The 22,669-nt window shown below is 42.7% G+C and overlaps 1 protein-coding gene across 1 annotated transcript in view; it reads right to left on the reverse strand.

Moving 5' to 3' along the window:
• Nucleotides 1-236: 236 nt before the first annotated feature.
• The window catches only part of LOC148019007 (uncharacterized), a 39,843-nt gene continuing 17,410 nt past the window's right edge, over nucleotides 237-22,669 (reverse strand). Inside the window, exons 4-5 of the mRNA XM_087701290.1 lie at nucleotides 1,829-1,974; nucleotides 237-366 (exon numbers count right to left, since the gene is read on the reverse strand). Of these exons, the coding sequence (XP_087557416.1) occupies nucleotides 237-366; nucleotides 1,829-1,974 (276 nt within the window). The remainder of the gene's footprint in view (nucleotides 367-1,828; nucleotides 1,975-22,669) is intronic.

The following is a 22,669-nucleotide window of genomic DNA, read 5'->3' on the forward strand; positions in this document are numbered from 1 at the left end:
GAACTAATTGAAATTTCTCCTTAGTTCGTTGCTTTATCAACACCAACTTGCTGAGCAAAATGTCGTCCTTATTGATATCTGCCAGTCAGAATATGCCGCCACACGTTGAACACCGCTTGGAGGCTGTAGTCGGTCAGTTTTGAAGAGTAATTGCCCAGAAGACAGTCTGCTCAGTGCTTCTCCATCTTCATCGTCATCTTATTTGTCCGTTCGGCTTCGTCCCTCCTTCGTCAACTTTAGCCCTTCTCCGTCTGTGTCTCTGGATCTCTGAGAACGTCCTCTCCTTCCCTCTGATTACCGGTATCCCCGAATGCCTGTTTCTCTGCGTTTTTCTTCCCCTTCCAGTTGATGACTTCCTCCTTTTCCCTGCGATTCCAATGTTCCCAAAAATAGTGTTCTTGTCCCCCATGCATTCTCGCCCCAGATTAGCTTTTTTGCCCCTCTTCCCCAGTGGAGCAGCCGAGTCGTCGATCCTCTCCTCTGTTTTTTTCCCTTCCTTTCCTTAATCTGTCAAATCTTTCCTGCTTTTTGAATCTGCTTTTTCCCCCCTTTTTCCAAAAAAGCTTCTTTTTTCCCCAAGGAAAGCGGGCCAATTTCAGCATTAATCACACTTTTTAATATCGACCAAGCCTGCAAATCACTTCATTGTCAATATGATTAAAGATATTTTCCCATGGCCCTCACGACAATTAGGCGGCCTTAGCAAAGCCTACACGTGTATTTCCATAATCGAAAACCGTGTGGTAAACGCCCATGAAAACATCTCCAAGAATCCATAGAGGCCCTGAAGGAACATCCAGACCCATAAACCCACTAACACATTGCATTTCATTACCCTCTCCAACTTTCAAGATATACTACTCAAGTGTAAGATCAAAATGTTTCCCTCCTATCGTAAAGGTCACTGTGGGCATGGAAGAAACTTGGTCACACTCCACAACACTCTCTCCATTCGGATTCGGAAGGCGTTCGCACATCTTGCTAAGATACGCTTTGATAAGCTCTCCAGACTTATCAGTGATCAGTTGGTTCTGTGCCCATACTACTGCCATTTCACACATAGTACATCCAGTTGTAGATGTTGGAAACATCCTCACAAAGCCCATAATCGGCATATCTTGAAATAAGTGTAGCCCATGAGATTGCATCTCGAGTTACCAGTCTACCAAAACTCCTTGTTCTTCTCCGTCTTCATCATAGAATGAAAGAGCAAACATAACAACTAAGTATGTACAAAGTATCAAATCACACACACAACTTTTGGGTGGTTTCACACCTCGAATGCGCAGCAATACGACAGTGGATGGCGGGCGGTAGGGGTAGGGTGGATGGGTAGGGGGGGCTGCTGAGTGGCGAGCGGCGGGAGTGGTTGGAGGGTGGGGTAGAAGAAAAAAGAAGAGAGGGATGAGAGAAGGAGGAGGAGGAGGAGGAGGAGGAGGAGAGACGGCGGGAGGAGGAGGAAGGGGAGAAGGAGGGAGGAGGAGGGTGGAGGAGGAGGAGAGGATGGCAGGAGGAGGAGGAGAAGGAGGAAATGTCAGAAGGAGGAGGAAGGGGAGAAGGAGGGAGGAGGAGGAGAAGGGAGAAGAGAGGAGGAGGAGAAGGGAGAAGGGAGGAGGAGGGATCGGGGAGAGAGAAGAAGAAAGAAAGAGAGAGAAAGAAGAGGAGAGAGAAGAGGAAGGAGAGGGGGGAGTGAGTTTTTTGAAATAAAATTTTAAAAGACATAAATAATAATAATAATAATAATAATAAGAAAATCAAGGGAGTCCCCCCTTGTCCCGCGCATAAGCGCAGGACGGGGGTAAAAAAATTTGCATCAGTGGGATCAGACAGAGCCAGGACGGCAGTGGGGGAGTTGCGGACACCAGGGGGCATCGCGAGGTGCGTAACAGCAAAAACACATGCGTGCACACGCGAGGTGAGGCGCGCGGCAACATAGCAAAACAAAGAAAAATTAATAACATGCAAATCATGCATCTAAAAAAAAGTTAAGAAAAATAAAGAATGTGCAAGAAAACGAAGAGAAGATGATGGAAAAGTGTGAAAGGGTGTCCAAGGCAAAAGCAGGGCGGTCATAGGAGAAAAATGTGAAAAATGGCTTTGAAAATACATGCCGGGATTACTATCAAAAAATTCGATCGTCGAAACGCAAAGCGAAAAGAAGGAAAAATGTGCAAAATAATGTGCCCAACAAACCTATTAAGTCAAAACATTGTTCCGACTGAGATAGGTGGTAGTCACATGGGAAAAACAAAAAAAAGGACGCAAAAATGGACTCGAAAATTAATATGAAAAGAATCGAGTACTGGAACAGAGGGCATTAAAAATGAAAAATGTCTAGGGGAAGGGAAGGCATAGGATGGTCACATCAAAACTCGGGTCCGGGGGAAGGAGAGGAGTTCACATGCGAAAAAAACAAAAAATACGCTAAAAAACACATTGAAAAATTAATAACTAAAAATCCAACTGGCAAAATAGAGTAGAGAAAAAAGAAAAAATGTGGGGAAAGGGTGGCTAGACATGGTGTCAAATTAAACTGGAATTCCGGTGAAAATAGGGCATGATCACATGAAAAAATGTAAAACATTCACACGAAAATGTCTCGGATACCCGCAAAAATTAATAACCGATGAACCAGGCATCAGAAAGATAAGGTGTAAAAAGTAAAAATGTCAAATTGAAGGGATAGGACTGGGTTGCCATGTCAGATTGTTGTTTCGAAGCAAAAAGGATGTGTTTATATGGAAACATGACCAATTCTCAAAAAATGGTTCAAAAATTAATAACTCAAGAACCGTCTAGCGGAACAGGGGTTGGTAAAAAGAAAAAAGGTCATTTCAAAGGGATGAACAGGGGGGAAGGATGGATTTGGGTTTTGGTGAACGTAGGCTGTGTTCTCATGGGAAAACTTCAAAACAAGGGATAAAGGGAAATAGAGAAGAAACGGCCCTTGGAGTGGAGTGAAAGTGAAAGGGTGGATAGGGGAGGGACTCCATCATGGTAAAAGGAGGTCATGGCATAGATGCATGATTAAATTGAGGCATATGCAGGGAGTTATGCATCATAGACATGCACGGACGCATCCCCACACTTAAAACCTTAACAAACAGGGGTAGATGCATCAACACAACCTAGAACTCATCAACCGACTGGACTCTACTATCCCCACACTTAACACATAACATACACTTGCAATCATAAGGATAGGGTTAGAAAAACTTGGCCCGTTTCGTGCATGGTTGAAGCAATCATCTCACTGCTACAAAAGGGTTGGAGTCAGCTACATGAGGTACCACGGCTTGCTCCAGCGTTCAACCAGCATGGCAAGAACCATACAACAATACCAGGAAGGTAGCTGGTTGATAAAGCCCATCGAGGTAGTTGTTATTAACGAAGGATAGTCACTCAGCTCACAAGTACTCACATGGGATGAGAGAACAGTCACTCGCCCCATAACGTAAATCACTAGAGGTAATATTGATGGAAACCCAGATCTCACACCTAGATTAGGAATCGACAAGGAGGATGGTGCAAAGGGAGTATGCTAGGGTGCACAATTGATGGTGCATTACTGCGTCCAACCCTATCGGGCATAGGTGTAAGCAGGAAGGCTAGGGAGCCTTATGGTGCAGTGTACAGAACAAGGTGACGTGTCTGGTGATGACGATAGAGACCCATCGCGTGGGTGCATAGGGAAAGGAATCCTTCACGGGTTTTGAGGCTCTGTTGGGCTTTGTTGTTGTTGGGGGAGCAATCCTTAGGCCGTGTCTTTTTGTCAAGATGCTTTTAAATCTTTTTTGGCAACTGGGAGACATCATCAGCAACTATGGGAAGATTAGATTTGGTTTAAAGATATCTAGATCTTTGAACAAATCATACTCTTTGATAGGATCCACAGGCTTTTCCAATCGACTGGGAAATGGGGCCATGCCCACTTTTATCTTTTCTTTTTCTTCTAGAAATGGCAACATCTGCACCTCTTCTTCATAAGGAGGTACTTCAGCATCCTTTATTTCTTGGACCTCTAGTCCTGTCTCTGCAACTATCTCTGTAGCTCTCTTTGGCTCTGTAGTGCTCTGTACTACATTGTTCTGGACTGCATTGTTCTGCTTATCCCGAGGAAGGTTGAACTTCACAGTCTTGGCAGAAGGAATGTTCTCTTTTGGAACTACGGGTTCTCCTTTCTTTACTCACATTATTGCGGCCACTTCCAATTCCACCAAATTGGAAGCAGGTTCTTGGGTCCTTTGTTGGGTATTAGAAGTAGATTTCACAGGGGCTTCTCCTTTGCATCGACTGCATAAGGACTTGTAATCCATAGACCTTCTAGGGTTTGGACAATTTGGTGAGATATGGCCCTTCTTCTCCACATCTGTAACATTCCACCTATGATCTCTAAACACCGCCAACACATTGTTGTCCTCTGTAACTTTGAGAGGGAAGCCTCCTTGGACCAAAATTAGGACCAAACTCCCTAGGCTTTGGTCCAATGTCCGCGTTGTCATTTTGGATTCTAGCAAATTGAATCTTGCATCTTTATCTTTCTTTTTTCATTCGTGCATCTCTTTCAGAGAGCAGATATCCTATGTATGGTTCTTCCTCAAATAGTATGAATAGAAGGCTCTAGGAATAGTTGGTTTTCAGGTACATTTAGTGGCTAAATGTCCCGCTTGATAGCACTTTTCGCACCATGTATTAGAACGCATCGCATCTCTCCCACCTTCCGCAACACCTCCTGCAAGAGTGGATATATTGGTGGTATTTACCTTCAGCATCTGTAGCTTTTCTGTAATCACATCCATAAGCTCTTTCTTAATACTTGCAACTGAGTTGAATGGGTAGTCCTTCAGATTTTCACCTCCTGGAGTACTTGTAGTAGGGTTTTGGGAAGCTTTTGTTATTACTGCATACATTGGTTGGGTTGATCTAGGAGGTCCTGTGTTCTGGTTCTGATTTAGAGCTCTTATGGCTAAATGTCCCACTTGATGGCACTTTTCGCACCATGTATTAGAATGCATCGCATCTCTCCCACCTTCTTCAACACCTCCTGCAATAGTGGGTATATTGGTGGTATTTACCTTTAGCATTTGTAGCTTTTCTATAATCACATCCGTAAGCTCTTTCTTTATACTTGTGACTGAGTTGAATGGGTAGTCCTTCAGATTTTCATCTCCTAGAGTACTTGTAGTAGGGTTTTGGGAAGCTTTTGTTATTACTGCATACACTGGTCGGGTTGATCTAGGAGGTCCTATGTTCTGGTTCTGATTTAGAGCTCTTGTTGAGACTTGGGGTTTTTGATTCTAGTGGGTAGGATTCCACTGTTGTTGAGTCTCCATTAGAGGAACTATTTGAGACCATTGTGGTTGTGGTTGAACCATCATTTGAGGCATTGTTGTCTATGACCACTGTGGATTAGGTGCATTGTATTGCGGCATTATTTGCATTTGGGAGTTAGGGATAGGGAACTATCCTTGGGACTAAATTTGGTGGGTATACCATTCTTGGCATGGGAGGAGGTAAGATTTCTCTTCTTGGAGTCGTTGACAGCCTTGCTTCAACTTCGTCATACAGTCTTGCACCTTCCAGTGCAGCTTGCAGATTGATTGGTCCTCTCAATTCCACAAACTTGTGAACTTCTGGTTGTAGGCCTCTAAGGAACACTCATTTCTGTATGCCTTCATCCAAATGATGGTTGGTCCATCTCTTCATGATGGATTCCATTCGTGAGACATAAGATTCTACTCTTTCTCTAGAGGATTGACTTAGCTTCATGAGCTCCTCTCACATCTGCTCTTCAAAACCTTCATGCCTGAATTTAGTGAGGAAGGCCAACTTCAAGTTGTCCCATGTGCCAAAATTTCCTGCTACTTGTCTTTAATACCACTGAAACACCGCGCCCTTGAAAGTGGCAAGGAATATTGCTAACCAATGCTCGGGGGTTCTAGCATTGTTAGCCGCACATGCTACCATAAACTCTGCTACATGAAGATGAGGGTCTTCATTGTACTCTCCCTTAAAAATGGGCAATGGGACTACATTTGCTGGCCTATCATCAATATTTCCAGCATGGATTTGACTAGGAAGTGGACCTTGAGTCGCCATGGGGACTTTTGTAAAGATTGATTTTAAGGCGTCAAAGGAGGCTTTTGCTGCAAGCTTGTTATTTGCCTAGATTTTTGCATTCTCTCTTCTCACGTACCTCTAGACTTTGGTCTAGTGCTTGCCTCTTCATTGTGTCATTCATCAGGGGGTTGGCTCCAGCCAGTTGGTCTGTACTCAACGGAACAGAACCAGAGGGGGATTTAGTGTCTGGAGGACTCTCTGGCCAACATCTCTTCTATTTCCTTCTTTTCTACATCTTTGAATTCAACTTTCAAATCACTAACAGAGGGGGAGATATTCCATTCTGAAGGTATCAAAACTCATTCTTCTAAGGATCTTTGTTGTGCCATCATCATAATAATGCCAGCTTCTGATGGTTTCAATAGTGTATGTTGTGGAGAATACTCTATCCACCAACTTCCAGTGGGTTGCTAATTGGACAAAAAGAGGTGATTGTCAATGCACCAGGCATCCCACTTGTCCTGCTGTTGAGCATCCATGAACAAATTCCAACTCTTTTCTTTCTTGTTTTCGTGAACCTCCACTGACCACGACTCATAAAGCTTCTTTACGATCTCCCACTTGATGATGTCTAAAAACTTCTCAACGAATACAAAATCTTCCATGGATGGTCATTCTCTTTGTTTCTACACTTCAATTTGTTCCCAAACAATTTGCCACCAAGATGCACATCTCTGTTGCTTCAACTGAAAGAGGAAATAGTCCACCACATAGAGCCTGCATCATGATGGTAATATGTTTCTGCCATTGTGGAATGAGCTTCTTGTGGAAAGTGGCTTTGACAATAAGAATCTCCAACTCTTCAGTGGAAGAATGAACTTTGCAAATATTTCAGTGGAAGAAGGAACTTTACAAATATCCATTGAATTCTTCTCTTCTTGGCAATGCCATTTCCTTCGTTTTCTGCCTCTTTTGATACTTGTTAATGATAGATTTTCCCAGCTGCACACCACAAACATGGAGCCCCAAGAGAGACACAAATGAAAAGGGGTTTCTACTACAAGAAAATCTATCTTGTAACATCAACAAGATTTTGTTTCATTCTTTAGAGAACCACAACAAGAAAAAGAACATCACTAGCAAGAAATCTTCACGCAGCATCATAAAAACAATCTCCCATGGTTTTATCTTCAACAAAATTCATCATTCTCTTCGTATTCTTCATATTTTTCATTGATAGACAAAGAGAACACAAAAGAAACACCACTTTTGAATGGAAATAATCACATATGATTCATCTTCATTTTCTTTATAGTTTTCTCTCATTGTCTCTCATAAATAGATACATTGTTTTACATAAAATTGGCTATCTCCGACTCTCTCTTTCTCTCTCAATCAATAGTACATCATCTCCTCACTACAATACTCAATAATCACTCATAATAATCCTTATTAGGTTGTGGATGCCCCTTCCAAGAGGTATGTCTGATATGAAAGGTCACTACAAGATATAGACCTTATAGCGACGTTTAAAGCGACGAAAATACAAACAACAAAATTTGCCCCCGTCGTCGCAAAAAGCGTCGTTATTGACGACGCCATGGAATCGTCGCTATTTGCGTCGCTATATGCGTCGCAAATGCGACGCAAATAGCGACGCATATAGTGACGGTTACAGAGAATTTGCGACGCTGATAGCGACGACAATAGCGACGCCTGCAATAAATTTGCGACGCAAATAGCGACGGTAACAGAGAAAAAAAAAATTTTGTGGCAGGGCAGCAAGCTGCCCTGCCACATATAGCACTGTGTGCTGTATGAGAGCCATACAAAATAGTTTCTGCACTGCTGCATACAAAGCGTTTGCAAACAAAAAGAATCTATACTGAAATCATAAAACTGATAGATGAAATAAATACATGATATCGCATAAAATGCGATTGGTACAATCATAAAACAATATCACTAATACATAGAAAATGTCTACATAGATCGGGCGACTAAAAACTAAAGGTATGTGAGCGCTAAGGATCCGAGGGCGAGCTACAAATCGTCGTCCCCCGAAAGCTCGTCCCTCTGCAAAGGAGCATCAAACGGATTCTGCAGAAAAAGAAACAACATATCAATCCACCATACAATAATGCATTCAAATATCTCATGGTAACTACGGACATGAAAGATGAGAGACTTACTGGGCCGCCGCGTCTGTACAATCGGTCGATCAATGATCTGAGACCGTGCCTCTCTGCATATTGAGTCTCAAGGCCTTGCGGATCACGATTTGTAATGGAGTGCTGCAAAGAAAACAAAATGCTAACTGTTAGAAACATGATTGTCAGTACAAATAATATCTCAAAAAAACAAATAAGCAAAACAAAAGAGAAACTTACAAAGTCCTCCAAATATGTCCTGTGGCCGCCACTTCCAAGATGATGTACCGATCCGGCCTCGATTCGTGCCCTCGCCGCCTCCCGCTGCTGACTCCAACGTCCTGGCGAATTTGTAGCCTCCTCCCTCAGTCGGCGCCAGTCCTCTGCATCTAACCACTCGGGCTTTGGAGCCCCACTCTTGATTGCCTTGCGTGCGTCGGATCGTCTATGTGACATGTATGCACGCATGCAATCCATCATCCAGCCCGTAGAGAATCTATCCACTGCGGCTGGCACCGGGAACTCCTCGTGCAAGGATGCTACTATGTACTCCTTGCTTCCCTCCGGTATGTTCCTCCAATGATCCAGGACGTTGTGCCGAAAAACTTGTTGGCACAACTCCCTCATGCGAGCTATCACCCTCCTCCCCTCATCATTCATGATGATAGCTCCTGACCTGCCATCCACTAGGTATCCATAATCCCTAGGAGTGTGCCTCGTATGGGCCCTCTCCCATCTCCGTCCACGCTCCTGGGCATATCCAGGAGACCCCTGAACATCCGGTGTACCGACGGGGGTACCCTCTCCCGGAGTGCCACTGAAAGGGGTGCCACCAGAGGGGGTGCCACCAAAAGGAGTGCCACCAGAGGGGGTGCCACCAAAAGGAGTGCCACCAAAAGGCGTGACATCTGCCGACGGCTGCGCAAAAGCCGGAGTAACTGGAGTGGACGTCCCCACAGGTGTGACAAATCCTGGAGGTGACCGAGCTCTAGCTGAACGACGAGACGGAGACACCGCGTCCGTGTCTCCACAGTAGCACCCCCCTGATCCTCCTACAGTCGCAGTCCCTCTCTCTGGCCCAAGTCGCGAGCGTCGAGATCGTCTGCTCGAAGCTGAAGCATCTGATCGCACTGAAGCTGATCTAGCAGAGCGCCCTGACGAAGAACGAGACAGCTCCTGATCTGCTATCTCTCTGAATCTCACGAGCTGATCTGGAGACATACGTGCCATCATCTCCTGAAACTCCTCATCGCTCATCCCTCGACTCATCCTGAAAATAAAGATACCTGCAGAGATAAAAAATAATGTTAGAATAATCAATTGAAACTATACAAAGCGCATTAATATAAATCATTTTTGAAAAATCCATCTTAAAATGCATATCTTATCTACCTTTATGGAAGATCTAAACAACGAATTGAGTAATACAATTCTCCAAGAATGAAGTATTCTATGGTCCCATGTTAATCTCCTGACATAACTCTGCATACACTGGAAGGTCGATAGACATGTCACCACAAAAGAACGAGTCTGCCTCGTTCTCAAAAAATTCTACGACTTCTGTATTTCCATCATTGTTAGCCGATGCGGGCTCCAAGCTTGCGGTGGCCTCCACCCCTTGTAATTTCGATCCCTCTATTTGCATATATTCTTCATCTATGCCTGGAACATCGCTTTGATCGTATACTCTCGCACCTCTAGGAGTTGAAGGTATAACATACCACCATCGAGGTTGTCGGGGATTTGGATAGAAGATTACCTGTTCACAAACACTTACAAACCGTCTTCAAACCATTGTGACATAAAGCATGTCGTATTACAATTAGCAAGCAAATGACTAGAAGATTACCTGTTCACAATGTGCCGGCAACACAAAGGTGTCGCGCAAATCCATCCATTTTTTTTCGGAATCTATTTCGAGAAATCCAGATGGACCTCGTCGAACCGTTGCGCCAGCTCCTCCAAGTACCACTTTGAACCACTGCACATCGAATATTATCATGGAGAAGCTACGGTAATCCACCGTAATAATACTTTGCAAATTCCCAAAATACTCCATCTCATCCACAACCGTGTTCGGATCCGTTGCTCGTCGCCGGCTCTCTTGCTCAAACCTTGCCATGACACCACAGTCCATTGTGGAGCGCATTTTGTCAATACGCTCCACCCGAAAATGCCGTCCGCGCGACCACGCTGCACTATATATTTTGTACTGCACATTGAAACACTCAAATTAGATGTAGCAAACAAATTCAGATACGACACATTCTAAACCCCTCATTACCTTTGGACTACATCCCCTCGAGAACTCCCACTCCTCCATTGAGACCTCTGCCCCTTCGCTGGATGCTGCGATCAAGGCTCCATGCAACCATCGTGTTGACATAAACCACGGCATCTCCTCCATGCCTTCGGGATATCGAATCGGTCGGTGACGCGTACTGGGTCGGAATTCAGCTCGCGCTTCCTCTCGATCTTGCCTTGCAATCTGGTACTTGGCGAGCCACGTCTCCATGGAGGCATGGTGCAACATACAAAAGCGATTCACTTTCTCTTCCATTGAGGCATCCATTCTTTTTTCTACCCCATTTCCAACCACCACATCTCCAGTCAGCCTGTCATCGTCCTTGAGCGTCCATAGCATTTCATTGTCTGGTTCCACCGTTGGTAGCCATTGTGAGATATGCACTAATGCCTCTAACACCAACCAACCCTCCGCCATGCTACCTTCCGGACGAGCTCGTTGTCGCACAAAGCCTTTCAGGGTTTTCATGAAGCGCTCCAGGAAGAACATCCATCGCGTATGGACAGGTCCGGCAATCTCCACTTCGTCCACAAGATGCACAAGAAGGTGAACTTGTATCGTGAGCATGCTAGTGGGCAGGTATTTCTCAAAGAGACAGACCGTCTCAACTGCTCCCCGCCTTGCGGATTCAATAGAGGACGTCTTAATCTCTTTCTGTGAGATCCATTGCACCAAAGTCAACAGCTTGTAAATGGCCCCGCGAATTTCTGGAGTTAGGCATCCCGCGATCGCGATCGGTAGGACAAACTGCCACAAATGAGAAAGCATTAAGAATAATGGTCACTTTTCAAATTTCAAAATGTCCACGCTAATTAAAATCCATTCTGTTCACAAACCTGACATATCTTATGCCAATCATGGGATTTTAGCCCAGACATTTGGTCATCTTTAGAAAATGCGGACCTGAGAGAACGCATCATACCCGTCGGAGTGCGGATAGACTTGATTACTTGCTTCACAATGTGCTCTTCTTTGGTAGACAAAACCCAGGGAGCGCGAGGAAGCTGCACTCCCCCTTCAGCACTCGACTGCGGCCAAAGCGCCTCCATCTTACCTACCTCCTTTAAATCCATTCGTGACCCTATAGTGTCTCTCTTTCCTGTGATGTGGTCCCATAGCAAGCTGCCCACATTTTTGAAAATATGCATGGGATCCAACAAGTGGTTGACCTGTAAGTGGGTCCAATATGGCAACTCGTAGAAAACTGAGAACCGTCGCATTCCATTTGGATGTGATTCCGGGTTTACCATTTTCAGCTCGTACCAGCTTGCAGCATTCATACGTGCTGGAGGTCGTCCAAGAAAACCTTCCCTGAGTTCATGATCCTCCGGCAAGAAAGTGGCGTGTCCTTGATATACCATCTTCTTCATGGTTCGTGACCTTCGGGAGTCTAACTGTGGCCCACACAATGGACATGCATGATAACCTGAGGTAACGAGACCTGCAAGGCGATCCACGACCTAGTGAATACTTGATTGAATGAAATAAAATATAGATATTACCGGCGTGAACAAAGGTCTGCTCACCTGAGCACTCTCCCAATCCCGGAAAGTCATGCATCGTCCACATGAGAATGGCTCGAATGTTGGCTGACCGCCGACCATCACGCCTGCTCATATCTTGCACCGTGACCCCCTCCTCCCACAAAATCTTAAGCTCATCGACTAATGGACGAAGATACACGTCCATATTTTTTACTTTGTAGCGGCCCGGGACGAGCAAGCTAAGGATGAGATGTCCTTTCTTCGTAGAAAGCCATGGAGGAATGTTGTAGTTGACAAGCACTATAGGCCACACACTGTAAGAAGTCGAGCGCAGACCGAATGGGTTCACACCATCCATGGGGAGACCGAGCCGAAGATTCCTTGGCTCTCACGCAAAGCCTGGGAAGGTAGAGTCAATGTGGCTCCATGCGCGCGAATCTGCTGATATTCGTTGCACTCCATCCGTAGACCTATTCTGCACATGCCACGTTGTCAAGCTTGCCATGGCAGACGTGCGAAACATGTGGTTTATGCGGGGGATGAGCGGAAAGTGTCTGAGGACTTTTTGAGGGATGGTCTGCCCTTGCAAGTCCTGTCGATACCTGTGAGCACCACACTTTGGACATGTCTCCATAGTCTCGTATTCATCTCGAAACAATATGCAGTCGTTGATACATGCATGGATGTTATTGTAGTCCATGCCAAGCTTCCGTAAAACATGTCGTGCATCATCACGAGACTCAGGCATGGTGTTTGCAGGTGGCAATATATGATATTTCAATAACCTAAAAAAATCATAAAACACCTTGAAAAATCCATCCATATTTACAATAATACTGTTTTAAAAAAAAACAATGAAGTCTGTATGCAAGGTACCTGAATAACTCAGTCACACTCGTATCGCTCCAACCGTATTTTGCTTGCACACTTAAGAGTGCAAGCAATGTCTTCAACCGAGATACTCGGCACCCATCATATAATGGTATGGATGCTTCCTCTCTAAGCGGGTCAGATGTCTCAACATCCATGGGAATCAATGCATCGATCATTGCCTCCATCTCAGGCTCCAAGATTGTAGGCAAGTCGGGAAGGTTGTCTGTCTCCTCTGGCATTGACGATATAGATGGGCCTTGCGAGTGGTCTATTGGCTCCTGCCATCCATCCATCTCACGTCCACGAACTCTTCTAATTGGCCGCAAAGGGTGCACTCCCCCTTGGGTCGAGACATCACCCCCCTGGACACAAAATTTGCCAACAAGACCCAATCTTATTGTGTATGGTTTTCAATTAGCTTGAGAGTACAATGCATGAAAAATGCTAACTTGAAAATACCGTTTGCTGAAAATCTGCAATCGCCTGATCAATAATCTCAGGTTGAAACTCGCCAAATCGTCGTACGTGTTCTATAGACAATCGGCGTTTTCGTCTAATTGCCAACTTGCATTGAGAGCAAGGACATGGGACACGTTGATTAAGATACGACTCGCGGTCTTGAACAATAGGACCTTCTTCGTTTGCCATCTTATCTACATTACAGCAAACGAGGCTTAAATGGATAGCTTTTTGGAGATGTACGTCAACTTGCAAGTTGACCATAAACCTTGCATTGTATATAGTAGTCGAGAGATTTTCCGATGTTATATCTCGGCCTTGTATCATGCTCAACGATTTGTTTGTCCCGGTAGATAATTTTTTGTTATATCTCGGCTTTGAGTATAAGTAATCCATTTTAAAATTAATGCGCGCCATCTATGAAATTTTACAACTATAGTAATAAAATTTATTTCAATCAATTCTACTCATAGTCATAAGACCTGAGAGAAATTATCCTATACTCAATTTAAGGGATCTCCACTTCTATAACAATAATTTTGGGTTAATTTTGATGAAGTACGTGGCCGTATGCAAAGCACATTGCATACCATTATCGATACGTATATTATCTTAAATTTCATTCCCTTCCCTCTCCCTCTCCCTCTCCCTCTCTTCCTCTCTTTCTCTCACCCTCTCCCTCACCCTCTCGTTCTCTTTCTCTCCCTCTCTCATTTCCTCCCTCCTCCTCCCTCTCCCTCTCCCTCCCTCTTTCTCCCTCTTTCTCCCTCTCCCTCTCCCTCGCTCCCTCGCTCCCTCTCCCTCCCCCTCCCTCTTTCTCTCCCTCTCTCATTTCCTTCCCCTCCCCCTCCCCCTCCCTCTCCCTCTCCCTCTCCCTCTCTTTTTCTCCCTCTCCCTCTCTATCTCTCTTTCTCTCTCATTTCCTAAACAAGCAAAAAATAAAGTGATTTAAACATCCTCCAAGCAAAAGGGAGAGGGAGAGATACAATGCACTCTCCCTCTCTTTCTCTTTCTATCCCTCTCTCATTTCCTTCCCCTTCCTATCCCTCTCACTCTCTTTCTCTCTCATTTCCTCTCCTAAACAAGCAAAAAATAAAGTGATTCAAACATTAAACAAGCAAAAGGGAGAGGGAGGGAGAGAGAGAATGCACTCTCCCTCCTTCTCCCTCTCTTTCTCTTTCTCTCCCTCTCCTATTTCCTCCCCCTCCCTCTCCCTCTCCCTCTATTTCTCTTTCTCTTTCTTTCCCTTTCCCTCTCCCTCTCCCTCTCTTTCTCTCTTACTCTCTCGTTTCCTCTCCTAAACAAGCAAAGAAGAAAGTAATTTAAACATTAAACAAGCAAAAGGGAGAGAGAGAGAGAGAATGCACTCTCACTCTCTTTCTCTCCCTCTCCCTCTCTTTCTCTCCCTCTCTCTCCCTCTCCCTCTCCTTCTCTTTCTTTTCCTCTCCTAAATAAACAAAAGAGAACGATTTAAACCTTCAACAAGTAAAAGAAAGAGAGAGGGAGACTCACCAATGAGATATGGCGAGCGTGGGCGGCTTCTCTTTGCAACGAGGGCTCCTCCTCTCCTTCGCGAACAACGACGGTGGCGGTGGCGGCGGCGGCGGCGGCAGCAACAAGTCTCTTCCTCCTCTTCTTTCACAAAGCCTTGGCTCTCTCCCTCGCTCTCGCTCTCAAAAGGCGAAGAAAACAAAATGAAAACGGCGCTCTGGTTTCGGCCGCGCTTTTTTTCCCTGCGGCGTCGCTATTAGCGTCGCTATATGCATCGCTATTTGCGTCGCAAATGCGACGCAAATAGCGACGCATATAGCGACGCTAATAGCGACGCATATAGCGACGCCAATAGCGACGCCGATAAACGCCGTCGCTAATCGGCGTCGCTATTGCCCCAGTCCCTTGTAGTGGGTCACTAGAGCCACTATAGTGACTCTTCATAGCTCACTACTGTCACCCCACTCCAGTCTTCTCTTGAGTCTTCAGCAACTACTTCTTCCACTTCCTTGAGCTCTTTTGAACTTACATTCACCTCTTACCAAGGCTAGAAAACTTTCTCAAAGTCATACATACATTCCACAGAACACTTACGGAAGATCTACAGAATAGAACATAATAGGAACAGAGTAGGAACAAAGGCTTTGCAAAAACTCATCAGAGGGTTACAGAAGGTCAACATAAAATATCAGAGCCTCATAACTCATAATAAAACCATTCCAAACTATCAAAAACTATTTAATAAGATTTTAAAAGAATCAACCTTCATCAATCATCAGTCCATGCTTCATACAGAAGAAAATCAGAATAAATCAGAAGCTAAACAGAAGGTATCATAACCAATCAGAACCTATTAGAACATCACATAACCTCATATTTCTACTAAGAATCATTATGAGCTTCCAAAACATAATCAATATCATCCAAAACACTCTCAAACACTTCCAAAATAACTAAACATCACTCAAAATCCATCAAAAATCAACCATTCAGGCCTCAAGAACAACAAAAATAAACCAAAAAAATCTAGTCATTTGAGCATTCAACACCTTGATTCGCTGCTCTAACACAAATAGCACAGATGTAACAAGCTTCAATCTTGTTTTAAATGATCCCAAAGATAGAAATTTCCTCAATTTACAATCTCCCAAGGAACCCAAATGCCTAAACCTACATCTTAGGTGGCTCACAACTTAGCGTGAGTCATGTATATCAAAAACCAATCGCAATGCATCCAGGAGTTACCCTGTGATATGGGCAATGCAATTGTGAATGCCATAGTGCTCAAACATTTTATAAATCAGCTTTGTGTGGTGCAACAAACATGTCTTTCCATGATTTAAGTCTACACATCATACTTCGTTGCTAAGGGTTAGCCCCAAGCCTTCTCATGTAGCTTAACCCCCTTTTAACTTAATTTATAAAAATCCTATATGGTATGCACAACCAAATAGACCAGAATTTTATATATTTTCAACTACTAATCAGCATCAAAACCCCTCTTTCCCCTACCTTTTAGGTTTTTTATTATTTATAGGTGTAAAGAGTGGTTTTTTCGTGTGCTTTTCTTAAAAATAATAATAAAAGATAAATTTAACATGAAGGCATAGCTGATCTGAGGCTTATCCCTCATACTAAAGCCATGCCATACATTCATGGGCATAAACCTTATTTTTTTCTAATTTTCTAACGCAAAAAACTAATTTTTTTTTTGCTATTTATATTCATTTATTTATACATTAAAACATGATATTTAAAAATTATGAGTTCTCACTGATCAAGGACACTTAATATCATTTTCATATCAATTTTTATCCCATATGACCCCAAAACACTCAACAAAAACGCAACTTACGAGTTTTGTGTGTTTTTATTCCATTATTTTTATCAAAAACACAACTTACAAGTTTTTTGTGTTTTGCAAGAAATTATTATATCATCATATTTTTTGGTTTTTATTTCATATTTTAGAGAGAATGCAACATGCAAAATCAAGAACATTCAAAATCAAGCACTTTCTCTAATCATTTTCCATAAAACACAAGAACCACTCACTTACGCATAGAAACTGCGATTTTGAGGCTTATATCTCGTAGACGGGAGGCCACTGAGGCTTCTCCTTTGTTGCTGATGCACTCTCTCAGCCCAGTACCTACGTCCTCCATCACTCCAACATCATCATTTGGTCTGAATTTGTCATCACAACCCTCCCCCTTCTCTCTTGAATTTATGCCCCCCTCCCCCTTTGTTTATCAAATTTCACAAGTTTTTTAGGCTTTTATTATGCCTAAGGTCAAAACTACAAAATAACCGGTTCAGTTTTTTTGTATTTACATTGCCCCCAAGTGGATATTTCGATTTTGAGGGGACAAACGGACTCGAATTTAAGATCCGTTTAGACGGGTGACTTTGTAGTATCGAAGTCTATAAACCTTACCTTTGTTGCACACTTTCCGGCTCCTAGATCTAGTAGCTACTTTATAATGCCAAACCTTTCATGTATTAAATATGGGGGTCAAACGTTGAAATACATCTAGGGAAACTCCAGCTCCGACCATTCACCACCATTTTATTTTTCATGAAAAATTGGTCTTTGGCACTTCTTGGGCACTTCTTGCTCCAAAAATGGCCTCAAATGCTTTAAGCCCAGCTCAAAATCGGCTCCTAAAATCTAGCTCTCAAGATTCAATGTATACAAGGATCAAAACCAATCAAAGTGGGACCCTTCATCCTAGAGAGGGGTCTCCTTCACTTTGTGGTGACCCTCACGGGACTCATAGCACACAATAAATACTTCAATCAGCTCAACTATGCTCAAAATGAACTAGTCTTTTCACAATTATAGATATAAGCTTTTTTCTCAAAATAATGGTAAATATTTCATGGGGCTTTTGTACTCAAGAAAGAGCATACCATCAAATAAATATTAATAAGTATAGCAATACACGTGAGAACCTTTCTTTTTTTTCTTGTTCTATTTTCATTTGCATTACAAAGTGGCAAACATGTACCCAAAAATTACAATGTAGAGGCCCTAAAGACCAATTTCAAAGGTCTCCTCGAGGGTACAGACCAAATCTTCAAGAATGGGCTCAGCGGCTAGCTTGTCCATGACGAGAATGGCAAGGTTGTCCTTAGGATTGTTGGGATGAGGAGGGAGGTTCTAGCTAGGGCTAGGAGGATTGCTATGCTTCATCCATATCATGCCAAAGAGCTGCCAATCTATGCAGTCCCCTCTCCTCCACCACTTGCAACCTTCTCTCTATACCTTGTCTCCATTCAACCCATTGACAAACTTCTTCCATGGCCTCCTAATGACCTTGTATGGCATCTGTCCCCTCTTCGAGATCCCTTACATGCTCTTGTTCTTGCTTATAGCTCCTCTGCAATCTCTCTCTCACAAACTCATCTCTCCGCAACACCTCTTACTGCAGCACTCAACAATCATAGATGTAAGTTATTTGAACAACACTAACTTTGAATTTCTTGACTTCAAACTCTGATGACTAGATTCAACTTTCACATTGTTCACTCGAAGTTATGAATGTTTAGACCTAGGTCGAAGTCTTAATGAATCCACAGTAACCGAGGTACATTCCTTACTGTATTCTTGGGAAGAAGAATTCATCTTCATTAAAACTTTTGCTATTAGAAAGGAGATGATCGACGATGAAATCTCACAAGAGACGGCAAAAAGCCAATGTTTAATCACATCTTATCATAAAAGTAAAACTCCCATGCCACTCCAAGAACTCTTTGAGCTCCAATGACGTTGAATTCGAGTCCAATTTCATGCGTAAGTGGTATAATTTGCACCTTTCATGGGCCCAAGTAGGACATAAAATCATGACCAATGCGAAACAAAGATGTGCCATCAAGGCCTCGAAGTACAACCCAACCTATGTGGTCCCCACCTCCTTTAGGGTGTTGGTCCTAGCTAGGAATCAACCCTTAGAAGACAATGTCATGATTCACCCATGCTTGGATAAAATTCTAATAGAGGAGGAACTCCACCTTGCGATTCAGCTCGACTCAGGTGGCCTCTTAATTACGTGTTGACGTACATCACACAAGTAGGGATTTGTCCATAGAATTTGGACCATTATGTGACCCTTGAATATAACCCCAAATTTTATGATTGGTTCTTGACATAGTAAGCACATCACGCACCCAGTGAAGACCCATACACTTTGATTCCCACAAGCCTAGGAAGCATCTTCATCTTTTGGAGGGTAATGGATGAAAACTCAAAATGAGTATTGAATTGATATGAAAGAAAAGAATGAAGGTATGTATGTGAATTATTAACTTGTGAGTTTTTGTGGGTCACATTCCTCATGGCATGAGAGTTTTTACTTTCAAACACTGATTTTTCTAGTCAGCTTACTTTTTGTACAAGAGTAGCCATGTAAAGAGAACTAATGGTGGATGTTATGTGGCAACACGAACCTAAAGAGTAGCCATGTAAAGAGAACTAATGGTGGATGTTATGTGGCAACACGAACCTAAATGGTATGTATGTGAATTATTAACTTGTGAGTTTTTGTGGGTCACATTCCTCATGGCATGAGAGTTTTTACTTTCAAACACTGATTTTTCTAGTCAGCTTATTTTTTGTACAAGAGTAGCCATGTAAAGAGAACTAATGGTGGATGTTATGTGGCAACAGGAACCTAAATGGCAAGACAACAGGATAAAGCTAACATCCTTCCCTTTTTGGAGGAGGAGCACAAAAGTCTGGCCATGGAAATTCGGGCTTTCAACCAATTAAAGTATCGCAGTATCCACAACCTTGAAGGAGTGGTGACCGTTGAAGGGGCAGTGGCCTAGATGGTGGAACAATGCAACTTTACCAAGTACCTAAAGAAGGTGGGGCATTATTTCCAATCGTCATAGTGATGGATTCTTGTAGAGGCTTCATAGAACTATTATATGTTTCTTGTTGGGGAAGGTGCAACTATCCAATAACCATGAGTCAATGTTAGATATTTCTTGCGTCAAGGAACATATCCTCAATGGTCACCATGAATAACTCTACTTCAACCGTATTGGCTATCTTCTTTCCTTTAGTCTTTACGGGGCCATTCTTTTCATTTGCCTTCTTAACATGATAATGTGCAAATTCATGTTCTTTCTTCTTACAGTACAAGCACTCTCCTTGAAGCTTTTTCTTACCACCATTCTTCTTTTTGTTAGTGTTGGTAGAGGAACCACCTTTGCCTTTTGTATTGGCAGAAAATCTAGCATCTCCACTGTTGTTACCTCTCATTCTTTAAGCCTCAACTCCTCCTCCACTAGTAGTGCACAGGATTACTCAAATGCCATAGCTTGGGGTCTCACCTAAGCGTTTAGGGTAGTTACCAATCCATCAAACTTTAGTGGACAAATCTGAAGACACTTCTAAGCTAGCTTCTCACTAATCTTTTGTATCCAGTGCCACCCATCTGATCACACATGTTCTTAATCTGAGTGATAAATGCTTCAGCTATCTCTCCTTCAACAAACTTCTCTAGTGCTATTTGATTCTCTAAGTTTTGAATCCTTATTTGATTTTGTGTTTCTATTGACTTCTCAGTAGTACGTTCCAAGCCTCTAATGCCTTGGTTGTATGTTGAATCAAGGTTAAAACACTATTAGAACAACTTCTACCTGAAGGCACAAAATGCATCTTTAGTCCTTCATTTTCAAGCTTGTAGAAGATATACATTTGGAGGAATCATGAAACTCGAATCTAATGGGTTTAGGGATGGGTTGTGATTTTGGGTTAGCCTAGCACCGTCTCTAGAAGTCATAAGAATCAAGGATAGTTGTGATTTTAAAATTTCACAAACTATAGTTTGTACCATCTATTTTTCCTTCACTGAAGCTTAGTGGATGAATCTTCAGTGTTTTAATTATCGATACAGCAACACCACCACCTAATGCACCAGTATTCCTACTTGATATAGCAGATGACATTTCTCCTCTTCCTTATTGAAGCCCTTTCCTCTCACGTACTCTTCACTCCTCAAAGTCCCCTAGGCTCTGATACCATGTAGAAATTACACGGTATAGCTGACCATATCTAAGCAACAAGTAGAGAACACACAACAAATATGAGAAGAATGGAGTCTTCTTTAATTACAAGTGAATTGATACAAAGATGGCTCTGTCCACTCATGCACTTCCTCTATGAAGTTTAGATGGCGATGCAAATAGATGATAGACAAAGAGCCTAAGGGTATCTGACTAGTAAAATATAGATTGATAATAGATTTAGAGGGATCTTCCTTTCATAACTTGGGAAGGTTGTTTGGTTGACATGTCCGACCATATCATGAACCTTCCATATTTGGCTAGGAAATATTCCCTTTACCATCAAGTCAGAAGTGCTACCCCCCCTGAGGTCTCAAGGGGCCACTATCCCCCTTGACACCTCCTCCTAGCCACTAAGGGTTGATTTTGTAATCCCGTTGGACTCCAAAATAGGGGCATGTAATAACTTCCATACCTTCCAACTCGATTCATTGTGCCTCGAGTTGCTACCAACATAACGTATTGGATATGGTCCCTAATCATCAATAGGGCAACCTTGGGTATTCATTAAAGAGGCTTTTGATTGGATTTGTATGCATTTTGAAGCCTTGATTCAGGGTTGTAATACACTGTTACTGATAGGGCTGAAGTGCTTCTTTAGCTTTGATAGGGATTTGACAGGAGCATTTGATATGTGTCTTGGTTGTAGTGGCTTCTACCACTACTAGTTTGAAGTTTACATATAATATTGAGGTGAATACCTATAGTAGTCAATGGATTGCAGTAGCATGGATCATGGATTATGTTACGTATTTGTGTATGAGCTGAGCTATTGTCTCAGTGTATCTTGGGCATTGACCCACCCTTATTTGGTTGTATTTGGTTATGAGCTATGATTATGAGTTGATGTCTTCCATGTATGACAAGATGTTGAAATAATTTGATAGGTTTCACCTCTATCATTTTTCTTCTACATCTTCTATTTCCTCTAACCCCTTCTTTTTCATCTACAACTCTCCCTAAATATCCTTTCACCCTATTGTCTCTTACCCACGTGGTGCACTTTTGATCCCAAATGCTCTCAGTGGTGGTAAACCCGATATTAAAGTCTATAGCAGGTGTGCAAAGATGGGGGATTCTGCAAGTTCAAATGGTGGTGATGCTTTACAATAGATGATTACTTTGTTGCAGCGGCAACAACAACAGTTGTGGTTGTTACAATAGTAGATGCAAACTCGACATGAAGCAGAAATAATTGATTCCTTAGTTCTCTGAATGCATTGTAGGTATTGGGATAGGAATTGAAGTAGTTTAAGGGTCAAAATGTTTCGGCCTTCATCCGGTTGTATGAAGAAAAAATGTTGTTTCATGGGTACCACAATATGCATGGAGTTGGTATTTCTCACATTGCATTGCATGATTGGATTAATGAGTTACATATAAGAGATGTTGATTGGGTAGCTTTTAAGAAAGCTTTGAGAGAAGATTTTTTTTTGGAAGATGCATGTTTGGTAACTAAAAAGACATTTACAAACTGGATTGAAAAGCCCAATAAAGGGTTGGCTACTATAGCTTTGCTTCGTGAATTTGTAAGTCAGTATGGATAGTTGGATACCAATGAGCAGCAATCATTGGAGAGCCAAAAAATTGATTTATTTCTGAAGGCTGTAGATCCTATCTTGTAGGAGAAGCTGACTAATCATTTAGAAGATGGCTCTTCTAAAATGGAGCTGAAATAAGATTGGGCTAATGTAACTAAGGAAGTGCATATGTTAGTAAAGAGAGAGTGGATAAATTAAGATGGGATACAAGCACCACACCTGCTAGTGCTC

This window comes from Lygodium microphyllum, chromosome 20 (assembly GCF_053477565.2).
Source record: "Lygodium microphyllum isolate KBCC chromosome 20, Lygodium_microphyllum_v1.1.10, whole genome shotgun sequence".
Lineage (NCBI taxonomy): Eukaryota > Viridiplantae > Streptophyta > Polypodiopsida > Schizaeales > Lygodiaceae > Lygodium > Lygodium microphyllum.